The 19,497-nt window shown below is 38.3% G+C and overlaps 1 protein-coding gene across 1 annotated transcript in view; it reads left to right on the forward strand.

Annotated features, from left to right (window-relative positions):
* Positions 1-13,869: 13,869 nt before the first annotated feature.
* WWC3 (WWC family member 3) overlaps positions 13,870-19,497 on the forward strand; it is an 88,571-nt gene continuing 82,943 nt past the window's right edge. Inside the window, exon 1 of the mRNA XM_070942898.1 lies at positions 13,870-14,216. Within this exon, the coding sequence (XP_070798999.1) occupies positions 13,942-14,216 (275 nt within the window). The 5' untranslated portion in view covers positions 13,870-13,941. The remainder of the gene's footprint in view (positions 14,217-19,497) is intronic.

The following is a 19,497-nucleotide window of genomic DNA, read 5'->3' on the forward strand; positions in this document are numbered from 1 at the left end:
ATTTTTTTTAAGAGGGGATGTGAGTTTAATGGATAGTTAAGCAATTTAGTTTATTGTTAAAAGTTAACAGAAATACCTTGTGTTCTGCTCTGGGAAGTCGGGGAGGGGGAGGGGGGATGAGTGGGAGGGTTGTGGGAAAAGTGTTTTTTTTTTTATTAAAACTTTTTCAATAAAAAAAAAAGTTTCTTCCAACATATTAATAACAAGAAGAGAGGAGAACGCTGTAATTCCTCTCAGCCAAGCTTTTGGTAGCCAACTGTTTATGATGTTACTTTCCCCACGTTCTTTTGTAACTATATTTGTATTTTGGTCTGTGACCACAAATAAAAGTTATAATAACAAGAAAAAAGTCAATGAAACAGTAAGTCCACTAAACAGAGAAGATGGCAAGGAAATAAAGGCAGTAGGGAGAAAGCATAGCTGTTTATCTCATTCTTTGCATCAGTCTTCACACACAAAAAAATTATAGCCCAATATACCAAAAAAGCTACTGTAAAAAACGAACCAGAAATAAAAATTAAAATAAGCAAGAAAATGGTAAGAGGACATCTATCTGACCTTGATGAATATAAATAATCAGGAATTGACAGATTATATCCCAGAGTTCTGATGGAGCTGGCAGATGTTATCTTAGAACCACTGTACCAAATCTTTCAAAAATCCTGGAGCATAGTGGAAGTACCTGAGGATTGGAAAAGGGATGATGTGGTTCCCATCTTCAAGAAAGGGGGGAAAAAACAGACCCAGGAAACTACAGACAAATCAGTCTAACATCAATACCTGGGAAGATCCTGGAAAAGATAATAATAAAAAAAAAAACAGATCTGCAAACAACTAAAAGCAAATAAAGTTATAACTAGTAGCCAGCACAGGTTTGTTAAAAACAGATCATACCAAACCAATCTTATTTCATTCTTTGATGAAGTCACTAAATTAGTAGACCAGCAAAATTCTGTGGACATAGTATACTTAGATTTCAGTAAGGCATTTGACAAAGTAGACCACAATCTACTTCTTGGTAAGCTAGAACAATGTGGAATAGATAACATCACCACCAGATGGATTTGTGGCTGGCTGACAAACTATACTCAAAGTGTAGTCCTTAATGGTAGTACATCCACACGGAAAGAAGTAGCAGTGGGGTACCACAAGTCTCTGTTTTAGGCCAGTATTCTTCAATATCTTTATAAATGACTTATATGAGGGAATAGAAGGGGAATTCATCAAATTTGCAGATGATACTAAACTGGCAGGAATAGCCAACACCTCAGAAGACACACTCAAGATCCAAAAAGATCTTGAGAAACTTGAACAATGGGCCCTGTCCAACAAAATGAATTTTAATGTGGATAAAAGCAAAACTTTACATTTAGGCAGGAAAAATCAAAGGTATAAGTACAGATTAGGCAAGACCTGATTCAAAAACAGTAACTGTGAGAAGGACCTTGGAGTCCTAGTGGATGATCATTTTAAATAAGAGCCAGCAGCAGCAGCAAGAAAAGCTAATACAATCCTGGATTGTATAAACAGAGGCATAGAATCAAGATTACATGAAGTATTAGTGCTGCTTTACAAAACCTTCATAAAACCACACCTGGAATACTGCAACTAATTTTATAGATACCATACCACCATACCACAAAAAAGATGTTGAGACTTTGGGAAAAGTTTAGAGAAGAGCAACCAGGGTATTCAAAGGCCGGGAGACTGAACCATATGAAGAACGGCTGCAGATTTTGGGTCTGGCTAGTTTAAAGAAAAGAAGAATTAGGGGTGACATGATAGCAGTATTTCAGTATTGCAGGGGCTGCCACAAAGAAGAGAGGGTCAAATTATTCTCCAAAGCACCAGAGGGCAGGACAAGAAACAATGTTTGGAAACCAATCAAAGAGAGAAGCAACCTAGAATTAAGGAGAATCTTCCTAACAGTGAGGACAATTAACCAGTGGAACAGCTTGCCTTTAGAAATCATGGGCGCTTTATCACTGGAGCAGGGGTGGGTTCTAAATTTTTTTACTACCGGTTGTGTGGGCATGGCTTATTTTGTGGGTGTGGCTTGGAGGTCATGTGACTAGGTGGGCGTGGCTAGCTGGTCAGAGTCATTTCTGGAAGGTCCTCGCACTTACGACCAGTCCTCGCACTTACGACCCAACTCATTTGTTTGCTTTTAACACTGGTCAGCTGTAGGACGGCCCTTTGAAGCCCCGCGGCAAGAGTTTAAACAGTTTTTTTCCCTCTAGTCATCAGCTGGGACTCAGGAGGCAGCAATAGATTGGGGGTGGGACCAAATAAAAGGTAAGAATAACATGGGTGGGTGGGGGGTGGGACGGTCGGGGTGGGGGGAGAACGGTTCGGTGACGTCATATCGTCACCGCTACCGGCTCGGCTGAACCGGACCAAACTGGGAGGAACCCACCACTGCACTGGAGATTTTAAAAAGAGACTGGACAGTCACTTGTCAGAGATGGTATAGGTTCTCTTGCTTGAGCAGGGAGCTGGATTAGAAGACCTCCAAGGTCCCTTCCAGTTCAGTTCTGTTCCGTTCCGTTCCGTTCCGTTCCGTTCCATCCATTCCATTCCATTCCATTCCATTCCATTTCATTCCATTCTATTCTATTCTATTCTAAATGCTGCTGAACAGGTCAACGAAGATTGAGCTGTCTGTGTGCTTTTCTGTCTGTCTGCTCAGGGAATAAAAAATAGAAAACTAGTACAGGTATTCCTTGACTTATGACCACAATTGAACCCAACATTTCTGTTGTTAAATGAGGCAGTTAGATGAATTTTGCCCCATTTTACAATCTTACTTGCCACAGTTTTTAAGTGAATCGCTGCAGTTGTTAATAACATGGTTGTTAAGTGAATCTGACTTCTCTATTGACTTTGCTTATCAGAAGGTTGCAAAAGGTGACCACATAACTCTGGGACACAGTAACCATCATAAATATGAACCAGTTGCCAAGTGTCTGAATTCTGATCACATGACCATGGGGATGCTGCAATGTTCATAAGTGTGAAAAATAGTCATAAGTCACTTTTTTCTGTTCCGTTGTAAACCTAACCCTAACCCTAAATGAACTGTTGTACAGTACATTGAGGATTACTTCAAGGTGTCTTGCGTGTTCCTTTTAAACAGAAAAGTGGTATCTTAAACAAAAAAAATTAAAAGATGTCAGAGGCTGATTGCTGTATTTTATGATGTATTTTATAATTATATCCTACATAGATTCCATGGTAGGAACAAAAAACAGATGGTTCCTTTCTGCATGTTACTACAATAACGATGAAATCCAGACTATCAGAGAAAATTGAACATCTTGCTAGTAATAATGTGGTTGCTTTGGTTTGTCTATAATCTAGAAAACCAAATATTCAAGTGTATAAATAATGGTTCATTACCAAACTCTGCTGGGAATTAGACCATGACAACATGTTTAATGTGTAATTTTTTATTGCCATATACCACGGGTGTCAAACTCATGCCATCACGTTGCCGTCATGTGACCTTTCATCAGGGGTGGGTTCTAATTTTTTTTACTACCGGTTCTGTGGGCGTGGCTTATTTTGTGGGCGTGGCTTGGAGGTCATGTGACTGGGTGGGCATAGCTAGCTGGTCATGTGACCGGGTGGCCATGGCTATGTGTATAGGGACTACTCAGAGGGCTGAAAAAAGTCATTTCTGACAGGTCCTCGCACTTTTGACTGTTCCTCACACTTATGACCATCCTCACATTTATGCCTGTGCAGCATTCTTAACAACCATGTCACTCATCTCACAACTGCTTCTCTTCACCATGGTGACAAGATAGGGCAAAAAACGTAAAATGTGAGGACAGTCGTAAGTTCGAAGACTGGTCAAAAGTGCGAGGACCAGTCAAAAATAACTTTTTCAGCCCTCTGAATAATCCATACGCACAAAAGGATACAGCAATAGAGAGGGATGAAGGAAGGAGAAGAGAGATGGAAGAAGGAAGGAGAGAGAGGGAAGGAAGAGAAGGGAGGAAGGAAGGGAAGGGAAATTAGAGTAGGAGTGAGGGTAAGAGAGGGAGGAAGAGAGGAGGAGAAGGAGAAAGGAAGAGGAAGTAGGGAGGAGAAGAAGAGGGTGAGGAAGAGAAAGTAAGAAGGAAAGAAAAGAGAGAGGTGGTAGGTTTGAGGAGAAAGATTGCTGTACAGTAAAAAAGATGAAATGGAAGAAAGGCAACCCCAAACAAATATAAAGATATTAAGATAAAGAATGAATTGTTAAACTTTAAAGAATAAAAGAGAACAAATATGAATAAATAGCAATAATTAGAAACACACATACAAACATACAATTTATTTTCTTTGAACAGAGTATTTGGCCAGTTCACAAATTTAAACAGTGTTTAATCATTTCAATTAAATTTACAATTTCTATATTTCCTTTTTGCCATATTTATTCCTCATCTATTTTTTAAAAAAAACAATATTACCCTTCATCCTCATCTCTAATCTTAATCAAATTCAATTTTTCCCTTCTATTCTATATTATACCCCTTCCCATTGTCATCTATTTTTATATCCATCCTCACATTGGTTAATTATGTAATATTACAGTTGTTTAATACAAATTCAACATTTTAATATAAATCAATTAGTTATATAACTATCTTTTTTGTATATTAATCAATATGAACATGAATATTCCAATTATTTCCATGCAATCCAATTTCTTACAAATCAATTAATTATATTTACCAATAATAATAAACCAAATAATTTCCTCCATATATTCCTCCAAACCACAATTTAACCATTTTTGCTTTCCACACAATATACAATTAATAGTATCTCAATTATTACAATTTCCTAGTTAAATAGAGCTTTTTTTCTTTTGTGTTTTAAAATCTTGAACTCTCCTCTTTTGCCCTAAATTTCCCATTGTTTGCACCTATCTTTTTCGATGAGGAAAAAGAAATCTGCCTCGTAGAAAAGAAATTTTCCAACGTAACAGCCAACACCCTGCTTTACTTTCAATTTCGTTTTCAGCTTGATTTGCATAAGGAGAAAAAAAAATCTGCTCCAGCAATTTAGCTCTTTGCAGCAAGCAGCTGAGCCCTGCACAAAACAGCTGAGAGCAAATCAGCTGAGAGTCGGGAGGCAGATCTAATCAACAGGCTAATTAGCCTATGCTGAAGCTGAAAGGAGTTGTTTTTTTCTTGCTGTTTGCTTGCAAGGAGGTAACTGCTGTGAGGCACAGGCCAAAGGGTGGGGGCCACCCTCCTTGCCACTTAGCGCACCCGTAGTCCCCTTTTGCCTCTAGTGTTCCCCTGCTGCCCCCCCTTGCCTCTTACCGCCCCCCTGAGGCATGGTACCGCCCACTTTGGGAACCACTGGCTTAACTACTTAACTACTTAACTACCAGTTCTACCAAAGTAGAATCCCATCACTGGGTCTACCCATTTATTTTTGCAGACACCAGTCTACTCATTTGTTTTCTTTTAACACTGATCAGCTGTAGGGCGGCCCTTTGAAGCCCTGTGGCAAGAGTTTAAACAGTTTTTTTTCCTCTAGCCATCAGCAGGGACTCAGGAGGCAGCAATAGATTGGGAGTGGGGCCAAATAAAAGGTAAGAATAACCGGGGGTGGGGGGTGGGACAGTCGGGGTGGGGGAGAACGGTTTGGTGACATCATATCATCACTGCTACTGGCTCACGGGAACCAGGCTGAACCGGGAGGAACCCACCACGCCTTTCATGACTTTTTCCCCCTTAGCGGAGCTGGGGTGGGCGGGGCCGGTGCGTGCCGCCAGTTTGACACCCCTGCCATATACGAATTCAGCCAATACAATAACTTTTTATATCATAAATTCTAGGTAGCTATAATAACAGTTGAAGTTTGGAGATTAAATGTGACTAAAAACTGCTAAATCATTGATTGTCCTTACCACCCATCTATAAAGGTTTCCATATATTTTGTTTCCTCTTATATTTCATTCTGTTTATCCCCCCCCCTTCATGGAGAAGCCATGTGTTTTAACTTTATAACTATATTTGTTCTTGAAGATCTAGACAAGTGTTTGAAAGCTTTTTTATGCGGGTTGAGGGGGAGGGAAGGAAAAAGGAAATTCCACCGTATCAATATCCTAGCATGTCAATTGTAAACAAAAGTGGGTATGTTATAAATAAAAGAAAAACTAAACTGTATTTTTCTAAAAGGAGGAATTCCTTTGTAGAACTGGGAGATGTATGAAGAACAAGAGAAATTTACGAAGGCCATACTGGTTTCTTGAATTTTTATAGCAAAATTTACCAACTAGACTGGTTTGTCCACATGTGAAATTTATATTGTTGTTTTAGAAAAATGGATATTGCAATGTAGTAATTTGGCATGTTATGACAAGTTTTAGACTTGAAAATGCCTGATGTTAAATATTGTTTATATTATGGAAAATCCTCTTATTAGTTCAACAATTCATGCAGGTATTTTTTGGGGGGGGTGGAGAGAATAAAAGAAACACAGGTGTACAAATAATATAATTGTTATACAAACTTTGAGATTGTCTTGTTAATCAGTAATGTGAATTTGGTTTTAAAAGTAAAATCTAGCCCATTGTAAAAATGACACGGCATTTTATGGATGTTTCCAAATAGTTTTCTTGGCAACAATATGGAAGCAACTTGATACTCCCTTCTGGGATTTTTTTTCAGCTTTCCAAACTAACCATATTGTTTTGATCTTGCTTAGCTTTTGAGCTCAAAGAAGGTTAATTAGGTGCTACCATTTCGCCAGGCAATTTTGTCTTAGAAGGAGCAATATTAAATTACCAGGATGGTAGAAAATAAAAGTAACTTAGTTTTGAGAACAAGTATGTATACATCTTTAATATATTAATTACAATGTTTCCATGTTGATTTACATTTCGCATATAAGCACAGGAAAGCTTTGAAAGACAGTTATCTGTCTGATTTTTCAGCTACATTATTACTTCTCTTTGAACAGCCTACATTTAGTCCTTTGTATACACTATATGTAAAATACAGTTATTAATCAAAAAGTAGTACAATATTGTATTGTATGGAGCTTATTCACATGAATAACTGAGGAATAGCTCATGATTTAATTAATTAATCCGTCTGACAGTACCATCGTATCTTTCTCATCTCATGGTCTGTTTTCAAGAGAAATGATTAAGTAGTTAACAAAAAGAAAAATGGACTATACACGAGTCCTGTGTAAGTGAACTTGTAATATAATATGAAAACTAGTGTTAAATTTACAAATTTCCCAAATGTAAAATCCCATTTACAATCTCAACACATTAGAGATTCCTAATAAAAAAGAAAAGGATCAGATAAATTACATCAAGTGTTAAAGGACCACCTGCTAACATGATCTACTCTACCTCCATGTTTCATTTATTTAAACTGTTTCTTTTATCAGTGAGATGATTGATATGGGAAAAGGCACTCATTTAGCTATCCAGATATCAAGCCATTTCTTCTTTGAAATTCAGGACCTGAACTTTGACTTTGGTCTCAAAACACGATTTTTAACAGAATTGAAGGTCTTTAATAGAATTGGAAATAATTTTAGATGTTTTTTACACACACACACACACACACACGATAAAATCCTGTTTATATTAAGAAAATTGTTATGTGACATATATTAATACAAAAATGTATATGATCTATGTGCTGCAGATTATATGAATTAATATTTCCTCATCATTTGACACTTTTCCTCTATAAGATAAATGCATGAAGAACTTCTTTGAAATGAAGCCTGGTCATCATTTATGGACCTACAAGGTACAATATGGGCAACAATGATCTTACACACAGAGATAAGACTTTTTGGAAAACACTGGACAAATTGTTCAAATCATGGTATTCTAAACACACTAAACTATTCACACCTTGAAAACAATGTCATCATTATCAAAGTCAATGGATTTGGTAAAATAAACAGATGAAAATAAATTTATTTAACAAAATTAAGAAATTTAGATTGGGGAATGATATATACGTAGAATATTTCATCTGCAAAAAGCATTTTAAAAATACAGTAACTTGTGACATTATGATTAGCAAACTAGTTAAGCATGTACCAGATGACATGGCAAATGGATACAGAGTTGGCTTCAAATCACAATGTTTGTCAACATTGATCTCATCAAAGTGGTGATGTATTAAATGTGATTTTGTAAGATTCAACCCTTTCAACATTTTCATTAATGACATTGATATGGAAGGAATATTTAATGGAGTTACAGATCACAAAGGCATTAGAGAAGCAGAATGAAATGTCTTCTAATTTCTTCAATGAACATCTACATTCTTCTGCATGGCTTAAACGGCATTCTTTGTCCAGAATTATTGATCTGTGCTCCTGAAATTACAACATGTAATCAAACAATATAATTCATAACACATACATTCTGCTCAAATTATACTGCTACATATAGAAATTAGTCACAAATATATCTATAGTTTAAAAATTAGAATTATATGAAACTTAATATAAAAATGCAACAGATTTTACAGTCATGTGAAAAAATAAGAACATCCCATATAAGCTTTCTTTTTTAACATGTGGACAAATCATTATTTAACATTAATTCAAACAGTATATAGGCAGTTCTCATTTAGCGACTATTGTCAGCAAGTCAGTCATTAAATAAAGTGGCGGCTATATGAAATTTCAACTGTACTTAGGAATCTTACTCAGTTTTCCTTTGCTTTACAGAACCACAAGAGTCATAAATGTGAGGATTAGTCATAAAGTTGTTTTTTCATCATCACTGAAATAGTGAACAGTTGCTAAATAAGGCAGTTGCTAAACAAGGATTGCCTGTATAAAGATATATGTAATGTAATTAAATAAAATACATATACATATAATATATTTATTGAAATTAAATTTTAAAAAAACTTCTCATTATCAATAGAGGCTTCCTGGCTTCATGTATACTTGAGAAAGGGGAAAAAAATAAGCCAAACTTCCTGTCCACAATTTTCTTGGCTCTAACACTGTTCAGGGTTTCCTGCATTATTACTTATATGAGAAAAAGTTGGAAGGACTGGGAAAATGCATTTTGCCTTAAAATGTCCCAGGAAAGGGAAGAGAAATGGAGATCATCCTTAGATCTATACTGTATTAGACTAGATTAAACTAGACTAGATTAGATTAGATTAGACTAGACTAGTCTCTCTCTCTCACACACACACGTTTGGAATCACCTTTTTAAAAAAAGTTCTGATATCCCAATACTTTACCTGTCAAGCAATTATTTGTGTACTACTGAATTAGGAGCAATTACAGTATGCAATGGTTTACATGTATGCAATTTATAACGCTATACTTAAATAATTATCATGAAGAAAAATAACCTTTTCTGGCTGTCTAAAAATAAGTAGAATACTTTAGAAATACTGTTACACAGGAGGAAACTTTATTACTTTTTCACCCTCAGAAAAACAAATTCAGCCTAATTTCTTTAGCAAAGGACAGGATTGTTAAAGAACTGGCTCCACTCTAAAACCAGTTATTAAGACAAGAGAAAGGGATTACCGGTAAATCCACTATGCATTTAACCAAATTGCTTTCCCAAAAAGGAACAACCAATGAGCCTTCAAGAAATAAAAGTAAGAGCAGCTCCTGTAGCAATTTCATTGTTAGGCACCGACTTAAAATACCGTAAATTCCACTGAACTGATTGATAGCTAAATATGCTGAAAATGTAATATAAGGTGTTTCTGCCTCCGCAGTAAAGAATATCCTAACTGAGTTTATACGAACTGAAGTTGTGACCTTTGCATGTTCCACAGTTTCATGTTCAGATCATCGGCATATTTCTTTTACCTTCAGTATATTTGAAGTACACCACACCTTAAACCAGTCAGACTCGTTAGCAGCACTCTTTCCACGTGATTTATACAGGGTAGACCTTCGATTAAGAGGGTGCCAATATTTTGTTCCCCCTTCTTGGATTACTGCCTTGTTGTGGCGAAGGGGCTTGCGTAGCTCAATGAAGCTATGAGCTATGCTGGACATGTCATAGCAGAGCGCTCTGACAAAACATGATGCACTGGAGAAGGAAATGGCAACCCACTACAGTATCTTTGCCATGAAAACCCCATGGACGGTACCAAATGGAAAAAAGATATGATGCCGGAAGATGAGCCCCTCAGGTTGGAAGGTGTCCAATATGCTTCTGGGGAAGAGCAGAGGGCTACAGTATTACTAGTAGCGCCAGAAAGAGTGAAATGACTTGGCCAAAGCTGAAAGGACATTCAGTTGTGGATGTATCTGGTGGTGAAAGGAAAGTCCGATGCTGTAAAGATCTATTCTCCATAGGAACCTGGAATGTAAGATGCATGAATCAAGGCAAGCTGGACATGGTCAAACAAGAGGTGACAAGACTGAACTTCGACATCTTAGGAATCAGCGAATTAAAATGGACAGGAATGAGTGAATTTAATTCAGATGACCATCAGGCATACTACTGCGGGCAAGAATCCCTTAGAAGAAATGGAGTAGCTTTCATAGTCAATAAAAGAGTAGGAAAAACAATACTGGGATACAATCCCCAAAATGATAGAATGATTTCAGTTTGAATCCAAGGCAAACCATTCAATATCACTGTAGTCCAAGTCTATGCCCCAACCACTGGTGCTGAAGAGAATGAAATTGACCAGTTCTATGAAACCCTACAGCACCTTATAAAATTAACACCAAAAAATGTTGTCATGGGGGATTGTAATGCTAAAGCAGGAAGCCAAAAGTTAACTAGAATAACAGGCAAGTTTGGCCTTGGAGTACAAAATGAAGCAGAGCACAGACTGATAGAATTTTGTAAAGAGAATATGATGGTCATAGCAAACACTCTTTTCAAACAACCCAAGAGACGACTCTACACATGGACATCACCAGACGGTCAACACAGAAATGAGATTGACCATGTGCTCTGCAGCCAAAGATGGAGAAGCTCTATACAGTCAGTAAAAACAAGACCAGGAGCTGACTGGCTCAGATCATGAGCTTCTTGCTGCAAAATTTAGGCTTAAATTGAAGAAAGTATGGGAAAGCACTGGGCCATTCAGGTATGAACTAAATCATATCCCTGATGAATATACAGTAGAGGTGACAAATAGATTTAAGGAATTAGATCTGATAACAGAGTGCCTGAAGAACTATGGACGGGGGTTCGCAACATTGTACAAAAGATAGCAACTAAAACCATCCCAAAGAAAAAGAAACGTAAGAAAGCAAAATGGCTGTCTGAGGAAGCTTTGCAAATAGTTGAGGAAAGAAAGGACGCGAAAGGCAAGGGAGAAAGAGAAAGATACACCCAATTGAATGCAGAATTCCAGAGAATAGCTAGAAGAGATAAGAATGCCTTCTTAAATGAACAGTGCAAAGAAATAGAAGAAAACAATAGAATAGGGAAGACCAGAGAGCTCTTCAAGAAAATTGGAGATATGAAGAGAACATTTCATGCAAAGATTGGCATGATAAAGGGCCAAAGTGTCAGGGACCTAACCTAGGCAGAAGAGATTAAGAAGAGGTGGCAAAATTACACAGAAGAACTATACAAGAACAAACTTAACGTCACTGATAACCAAGATGGGGTGGTCACTGAGCTTGAGCCAGACATCCTAGAATGTGAAATCAAATAGGCCTTAGGAAATCTGAGCAACAACAAAGCTAGTGGAGGTGACAGTATTCCAGCTGAGCTATTCAAAATCTTAAAAGACGATGCAATAAAAGTGCTACGCTCAATTTGCCAGCAAATTTGGAAAACTCAACAGTGGCCACAGGATTGGAAAAGGTCAGTTTACATTCCAATTCCAAAAAAAGGCAATGCCAAAGAATGTTCAAACTATCTTACCACTGCACTCATTTCACATGCTAGTAAAGTTATGCTTAAAATCCTACAAGCTAGGCTCCAGCAGTATGTGGATAGAGAACTACCAGAAGTACAGGCAGGATTTCAAAGAGACAGAGGAACTAGAGATCAAATTGCCAACATAAGCTGGATCAGGGAGAAAGGTAAGCAGTTCCAGAAAAACATCTACTTCTGCTTCATTGACTATGCTAAAGCCTTTGACTGTGTGGATCACAACAAATTGTGGCAAGTTCTTAAAGAGATGGGAGTACCAGACCATCTTATTTGTCTCTTGAGAAACCTATATGCGGGTCAAGAAGCAACAGTGAGAACTGGACACGGAACCACTGATTGGTTCAAAATTGGGAAAGGAGTCCGGCAAGGCTCTATGCTCTTGCCCTGCCTATTTAACATATATTCAGAGCACATCATGAGAAAGGTGGGGCTAGATGACTCAAAAGTTGGAATTAAGATTGCCAGAGAAAAATATCAACAACCTCAGATATGCAGATGATACCACTCTAATGGCAGAAAGTGAAGAGGAACTAAAGAGCCTCTTGATGCAGGTGCAAAAGGAGAATGCAAAAGTTGGCTTGAAACTCAATATTAAGAAAACTAAGATCATGGCATCCGGCCCTCTCAATTCCTGGCAAATAGTTGGGGAAAAAATGGAGGTAGTGACAGATTTTATTTTCCTGGGCTCCAAGATCACTGCAGATAGAGACTGCAGCCAAGAAATTAAAAGAGGCTTGCTCCTGGGGAGGAAAGCTATGGCAAATCTAGACAGCATTCTAAAAAGCAGAGACATCACCCTGCCAACAAAAGTGCATGTAGCCAAGGCTATGGTTTTCCCAGTTGCAAAGTATGGCTGTGAAAGTTAGACCATAAGACAGGCTGAGCGCCAAAGAATTGAGGCCTTTGAACTATGGTGCTGGAGAAGACTCCTGCAAGTCCCTTGGACTGCAAGACGATCAAACTGGTCAGTCCTAGAGAACATCAACCCTGATTGCTCTTTAGAAGGCCAGGTCCTGAAGATGAAACTCAAATACTTTGGCCACCTAATGAGAAGCAAAGACTCACTGGAGAAGAGCCTAATGCTGGGAATGATTGAGGGCAAAAGAAGAAAGGGACGACAGAAAATGGGGTGGCTGGATGGAGTCACTGAAGCAATAGGCGTGAGCTTAAACGGACTCCAGAGGATGGTAAAGGACGGAAGGCCTGGAGGAACGTTGTCCATGGAGTCGCGATGGGTCGGACACCATTTCGCAAATAACAACAACAAATATTTGTTCGGTTCAGAAATGTATCTCCGTTTGCAACACACAGCCAGGAAAGCGGGTTATTTAACAACGTTCCGCTTTTCCTTTGTCCTGAAAGGAAACCCAGAATCTCTCATTTTTTAAAAAGTCCCGTCCGTCAGTCATCGCTGCGGTTTCAAGGCCGAAGTTAGTAGAGACTGGAGCAAAGTTTTATTCCCCTCCCAACCCCACATCTTACTTTTTCTTTCCGAGGGAGCCTCCCCAGCCCGCCGGCTTGTCCGGGAAACCCAGACGGCTTCCAAGCGGGCCTCCCGAAGCTGCAGCCGCAGCCTCAGCAGCAGAAGGGCGGAGTGGAGGCGGACAGAGAGGAGGGGGGGGGGGTGTTCTCGGGCAAAAGGGAGGGAGCGAAGGAAGATGGCGGGGCGGGCGCCGGCGGGATGGGAGCCGACGAGACTGCGAAATTGAGCCGCTAGGGGAGGCCGGTGGCGGAGGCAGGAAGGAAGGAAGGGCGGGAAGCTTGCGGTGGCCTCTGCTTCCTCGGACGGGGCCCAGGGCCGCTTTGAAGGGACAGCTGAGGCGGCAGCGGCTGGGCTGGTCCCGGGATCCAGGCGGAGGTGGGAGGGCGAGAGAATGGTGAATCCGGAGCGGCGGCGGCGCTGCTGCAGCCGGAGCTGCCCGTTTGTGGCCTCACGCGGCTGGGCCGCGCGCTAGTCAGGGCTGGAGGCGGCGGCGGCGGCGCGGAGCACTCGGAGCCCCGCGGCCGAAGAGCGGCTGCTGGAGGGAGAGCGCTTGCCGCCGAGGCTGCGGCCCGGGAACGGCGGCGGAGCCATGCCGTGGCTCAGCGGAGGTCGGAGACGGCGGCGGCAGCAACAGCAGCAGCAACAGGCGGCGACGGCGGCGCCCGGAGGACCAGGGACGGGGGCGCCTCCTGTCGTGCCCGCTGCAGCGATCGGAGGTGGCGGCGGCGGTGGTGGGCCGCGAGGCCGGGAGAGTTCGGAATTACCTTTGCCCGCTGGCTGGGAGGAGGCGAGGGACTACGACGGACGCGTCTTTTACATCGACCACAACACCCGGCAGACTTCGTGGATCGACCCCAGGGACAGGTCAGAAAGGCCGGAGAAAAGGCTCCCCTTTGAAGCCCAAGCCATTGGCGTCCTTGGCGCCCATTCTTCTCTCCCCCCTCCCTTTCCTTCCCGGAGCCCCGAATCCTGACCCTGGCCTCCATTCACACAGCGGGGCCTGTGATATTGGTAGGTAGGAAGGAAAGGTTCCAGCATCTCGGGCCTGGAGTCTGATACCCCCGCTTTGCCTTCTCGAAAGAGCCTGAATCCCTGTTTTATGTTGAGACAGGAGAGATCGGGCTGCCTCTCAGAGAAGTTAACTTTAGAAATAGACTTCTTTTAAAGCCCAAATTATTCGTGTACGATCATTTCTGCAAGCTTTGTAGTACGGGACGAACATCTCCAATTCCTGGATATGAAAACTCCATTTTGTTCTCCATCGTTCTCTTTAACTTGAGATGGCCAATGAATAAGTAGTAACTTATTCAAAGTTAGTACAACAAGATTTGCTTTTCAACTGCAGTTTTTTAATAGATCTGAAGTAAGAGCAGATATGTCCATGTATTGCTTTCTAGGACAACACCTCTTAATTTTGCTGACTAGAAAGCAGTCCTGCCTTTGTTATCAGTATCCCAGTGACATTGACAATGTATCGCTTTACATAGTAGAAAAAAGATTTGTCTCCAGTGTTTTAATTATTTCTCTCCGGGAAATATTTTTAAAAGATTTATGTCAAATATTGTAAACTTAACATGAAATCTGAAATACTGTTAAATAATTCTAAGTGTTCTCTTAAAACTGTACCAGCCACATGTCTGTGTGCTCTATCACTGCAGAATTATTGTAATAATGAATCAGGATGATATCTGAGATAATATAGCAGATTGTTTATGGGGAATTTTGTTTTTTTAAACTTTAAACAAATAAATGTACAAACCTCATGTTCAGGTACTAATTCTGTCCATACACAGAAAACAAGTTGGTTCAGTTAAATGTCCTGTGTAAACTTAGGTATTATTTGTAGCTAGGACTTTTGTAGCTGGGACTACTGAATCTGATTCAATGACAAAGAAACCCAAAGTGCTTTTTTTTTTTTTTTTTGTATTTGTTAACTTTTCATTTATTGGTTTTGGATGTCAGAAAGCTGTATATCTTTTTAAGAGCCACTGACAAATACTGAATATGAATCTAGGTATTTAAGCTGCAAGTGACAGTTTGGTATGGTGGTTAAGGCATCAAACTACAAAAGGTAGAAACTGGGAGATTGTGAGTTCTACTGCCTGAGGCACAAGTCAGCTGGGTTATCTTGAACCAGGCACTTTCTCTCAGCCTTAAGGAAGAGGCAATGGCAAGACACTTCTAAAAATTCTTGTCAAGAAAACTGCAGGAACTTGTCCAGGCAGTCTGAGAATTGAACACAATTGAACAAAAGGAAAAAAAATTGAAGCTGCAGAGCAGCTTTTTCCCCCTAATTAATTGTAATTACTTGGATTTCCACGTCTAATTACGCATCAGACTATTTTAGTATTAATAGGACAATATTATATTAACATACTCAACACATACTTTCTATATTAAGGAAATACTGCATAAATTATATTACAATTTTAACATTACCATAATTTTACTGAGCAGTGAAATTATCCATTATTTATATTTACAGTTTTGTCATACTAATCTTGAAAATGCAAATGCAATTAATAATAATAGTTTATGACTATGGCAAGTCATAGGTGAATTTTTAAAGGTTCAGGAATATAACTTAATACTTTGTTTTTCACTTGTGTTTTGGAGAATGTCCCTAGCTGTCACTAGGAATTCTAAGTGGTTACTGTGTAGAATGTCTATGGAGATTCTCAGTCATCCAGGTCATGGGTTGTCCCAAAAGTGTTTTTTCAAGAGGCAACTGAACTTTCTTGTTTTTCCTTGAAGACATTACTTGGGACATTACAATGTAGGGATGAAGTTATAGTTCCTGTAGAGTAAGGCATAGGAATATTTAATGTGCTTTCAGGGACCATGTGAAATTGACTGTAAGCTGAGACTGCATAGGGACATTTAATATACAAATCTTTTTTGGAAAGGTTTTGTAAGGTTTATTATGGTTGTATTCTGTGCCAGGCTGGCATTCTTTATGTGTACAATGGTATTGCTGGTTGAAAATCATAAGAATATAATCCTAGTATCTATAAATGATACCAGAGTGAGAAAAGCTATAACTTCTGATCAAAGTGAGAAATGTAGTAAAACATCTATGTGCACCTTTGGAAATGCTTATTGAACATTAATACTATTAAATTTGCTTGACTGTAGTTTAGAAATTAATTTGGCTGAGTGGTCTTTACAGCGGTCCCACCATCACATTACCATTGGGTTAATATTAAGTGGCTAGATATTCCTGGCTTCAGTCTCCTTTTTTCAATCAATAGAAACAACCTTGTTTCTGATGCACACCAGGATTGAAAAACAGTTGGTGCTAAGGATTTAACGGGAGTCCAAGGTCTATAGTTACTACAATGGTTCTTGGCAGATTCTAAGTCCTAAACATGTAGTGTATGCCGAGAATGTGATTAGGGTAAGAAGAGTCTTTTAAAAGAAATTGTGTATGCCATTTGTTTATTCCATTTTTATGCCTAATTTATATTCTGGATTTATATCAGTATATTTGGCTGCTAAGCCAGATGGCAAAATTTGATTGCTGGGTTGAGAATGGACGTGGGATTTGAGATGTAGCAGCTTGGATTCATCTTTCTTTCTCCCTGTTTAAAAAGATGGGAAATAGATATCAGGACTACTACTTTAAGATTATTTTTGTGCAAGTGACTGATGTTGCTAAAAGATGTGTGACTGCATAACTGTTTAATGTATTAAGAAAACAAATGTTTGTCAGTATTATGTGGTTTTGTGAAAAAAATATGTATTTGTTCTCATGAATTATGCATTCAAGACTACTATACATACTTTGGGTATTAGCCACTGGTACCTGGCAAAAAATAATTCTGCAATGTTAAATAATTGCTAAAAAAAATTGTTGTGAGTTTCTAAAAGGAAGTAAGAAAATTGTAAAATTCCTGTTTTGATACTTTAATAAAGGAGTAAGGCTAGCTAATTTGCAGTAATTTTCAACATTTCAAAACAAGTCTTTTCATAATATTTTTGTGTCTACTACATAATTATGTTTCATGCATTTTTAATATAATTGAATTAATATAATTGGAAGTATATCATTAGTTTAAGTATGCTTAAGAATTGGGATAAGAAATTTATTTTGAGTTAGTCTATAGTATAAAAAGTCTCTCTCTATATAGTGTGTGCATATATATATATATATTTGTTTTCTGAGATTTTCGGGGTGTGTGTGTGTATGGTCTTTGGTTATTCGGGTTTTCTCCCGCGTAAAATTGGAGGTGTCTTGGCAACGTTTCGACAAAGTCTCATTCGTCATCTTCAGGCTGGTGTTCTCGGCTTCGTGCTCCTAGAAGCACGAAGCCGAGAACACCAGCCTGAAGATGACGAATGAGACTTCGTTGAAACATTGCCAAGACACCTCCAATTTTACGTGGGAGAAAACCCAAATAACCAAAGACCATACACACACACACACACACACACACACACACACACACACACACATATATATATATATATATATATGTATATGTATATGTATATGTATATGTATATGTATATGTATATGTATATGTATATGTATGTATATGTATGGTATAAAAAAGTCTATAGTTCAAAAAATAGGTTGCAGTGTGACATAGGGCAATGGCCCCCAACCTTTTGGGCACCAGGGACCGGTTCCATGGAGAAAGTTTTTTCCGTGGACTGGAAGGGATGTGGTTTTGTGTATTGCCTCCATCCTGGTTTTGCTGTTTTAAATAGATTTTTTGCTCTATTTCCATTACGGATGAAATGAAGGTATTTATGTTAAAGATACCTGCCTTGATTAATTGGAAATCACCAACTTTCTTTGAAACATTTGTGTGTATATTTTGAAGCTTATCTTTGCTACTACAAGGGATAAAAAAGAATAAATGTAATAAAATGTTTACTTGTGCAAACAAAATATTTTTCCTTTTTTTGGCATAGATGTGTACAATTTCTGGGCTTTGAATCAAATTGTTACGGAATTACAATTTGAATTTGATAGAGAATGTGAGTGAAGAAGTAGAAAAGAATAATTATCTAATTAAATACCAGTTAATTTATAATTATATTATACTTTTCTCTGCTTCATGATGTTTCAAATTTCAAGCCACTGCATTCTTCTCAAAGGTTATCTGTAGCCCACAGCATGAAATATATTATATGCCATCCTGATAGGTATAAGTTATGAGTTCATAAGAGATGCTTTGGGAATAGTACGTTTCTATATACCAATATTAGGCAACTAGTCTATAAAAGTATATTATTGCATCCAGGGTGGATTTGATTTAAATCGAGTCGATTTAAATCATGATTTAAATCACTAGTAAAAAGACTTGATTTAAATCAACTCGGATTTAAATCATAATTTTTAAAGAGCAACTGTCATCTCTGCTACTCCTTTGACCTGCTATTGACTCACCGATAGTCCCAGTGTTGCAGAATATACAGTCTTGTGCTACATAACTAAGCTCCATTTCATGCTGAATAAACTAAATTATTTATGTATCTTAAATAGAAAACTATCTTACAATAGATTTTTACCCCAAAAGTTTTTTATTAAAATAAATTCAATAAAAATAAAAAAAAATCCAATTTAAATAAAAAAATCCGATTTTTTTGATTTTTTTAAAAAAATCATTGATTTTTATCCACCCTGATTGCATCTGTTACTTAAAATTTACATAAGGTTGTAACCAAGAAATTTGTAGAGATTCACCATTCCGTATTAGTCATTTGTGATCAAGTACTTCTTCTGTACTTGATCAGAATGAGTCAGTAATCATACTTCACCACGCTTTGGGTAGCAGACATTAGAGTAGCCCACAATTAAGGCAGCTATACTTTGGGGATTGTATATTGATAGATTATCTCTAATTTAGGTCTCATCGTATAATATTTATATAGAGATACACCAATTATAGATATCTTTTGGGTGGGATTTTTTAAAGTTCAGATGGATGTATTTTTTAATTTTATTCATTTATATTTGTACAGCTGCCCATTTCAGAAAATACAACTCTAGGTAGCGTACAACAATCAAACAATAAGTATTAAAAAGAAGAAATAATTCAGATTATAAAATAAATATTATTAAAACAAATATACAAATATATATTCCTCGGCAAAGGAAGAATAAAAGTTGGCATCTGAGTTGTCTCTGGTTCCC

Source organism: Pituophis catenifer, unplaced genomic scaffold (assembly GCF_029215685.1).
Source record: "Pituophis catenifer annectens isolate HBS135680 unplaced genomic scaffold, rPitCat1.0.hap2 SCAF_4, whole genome shotgun sequence".
NCBI classification, from domain to species: domain Eukaryota; kingdom Metazoa; phylum Chordata; class Lepidosauria; order Squamata; family Colubridae; genus Pituophis; species Pituophis catenifer.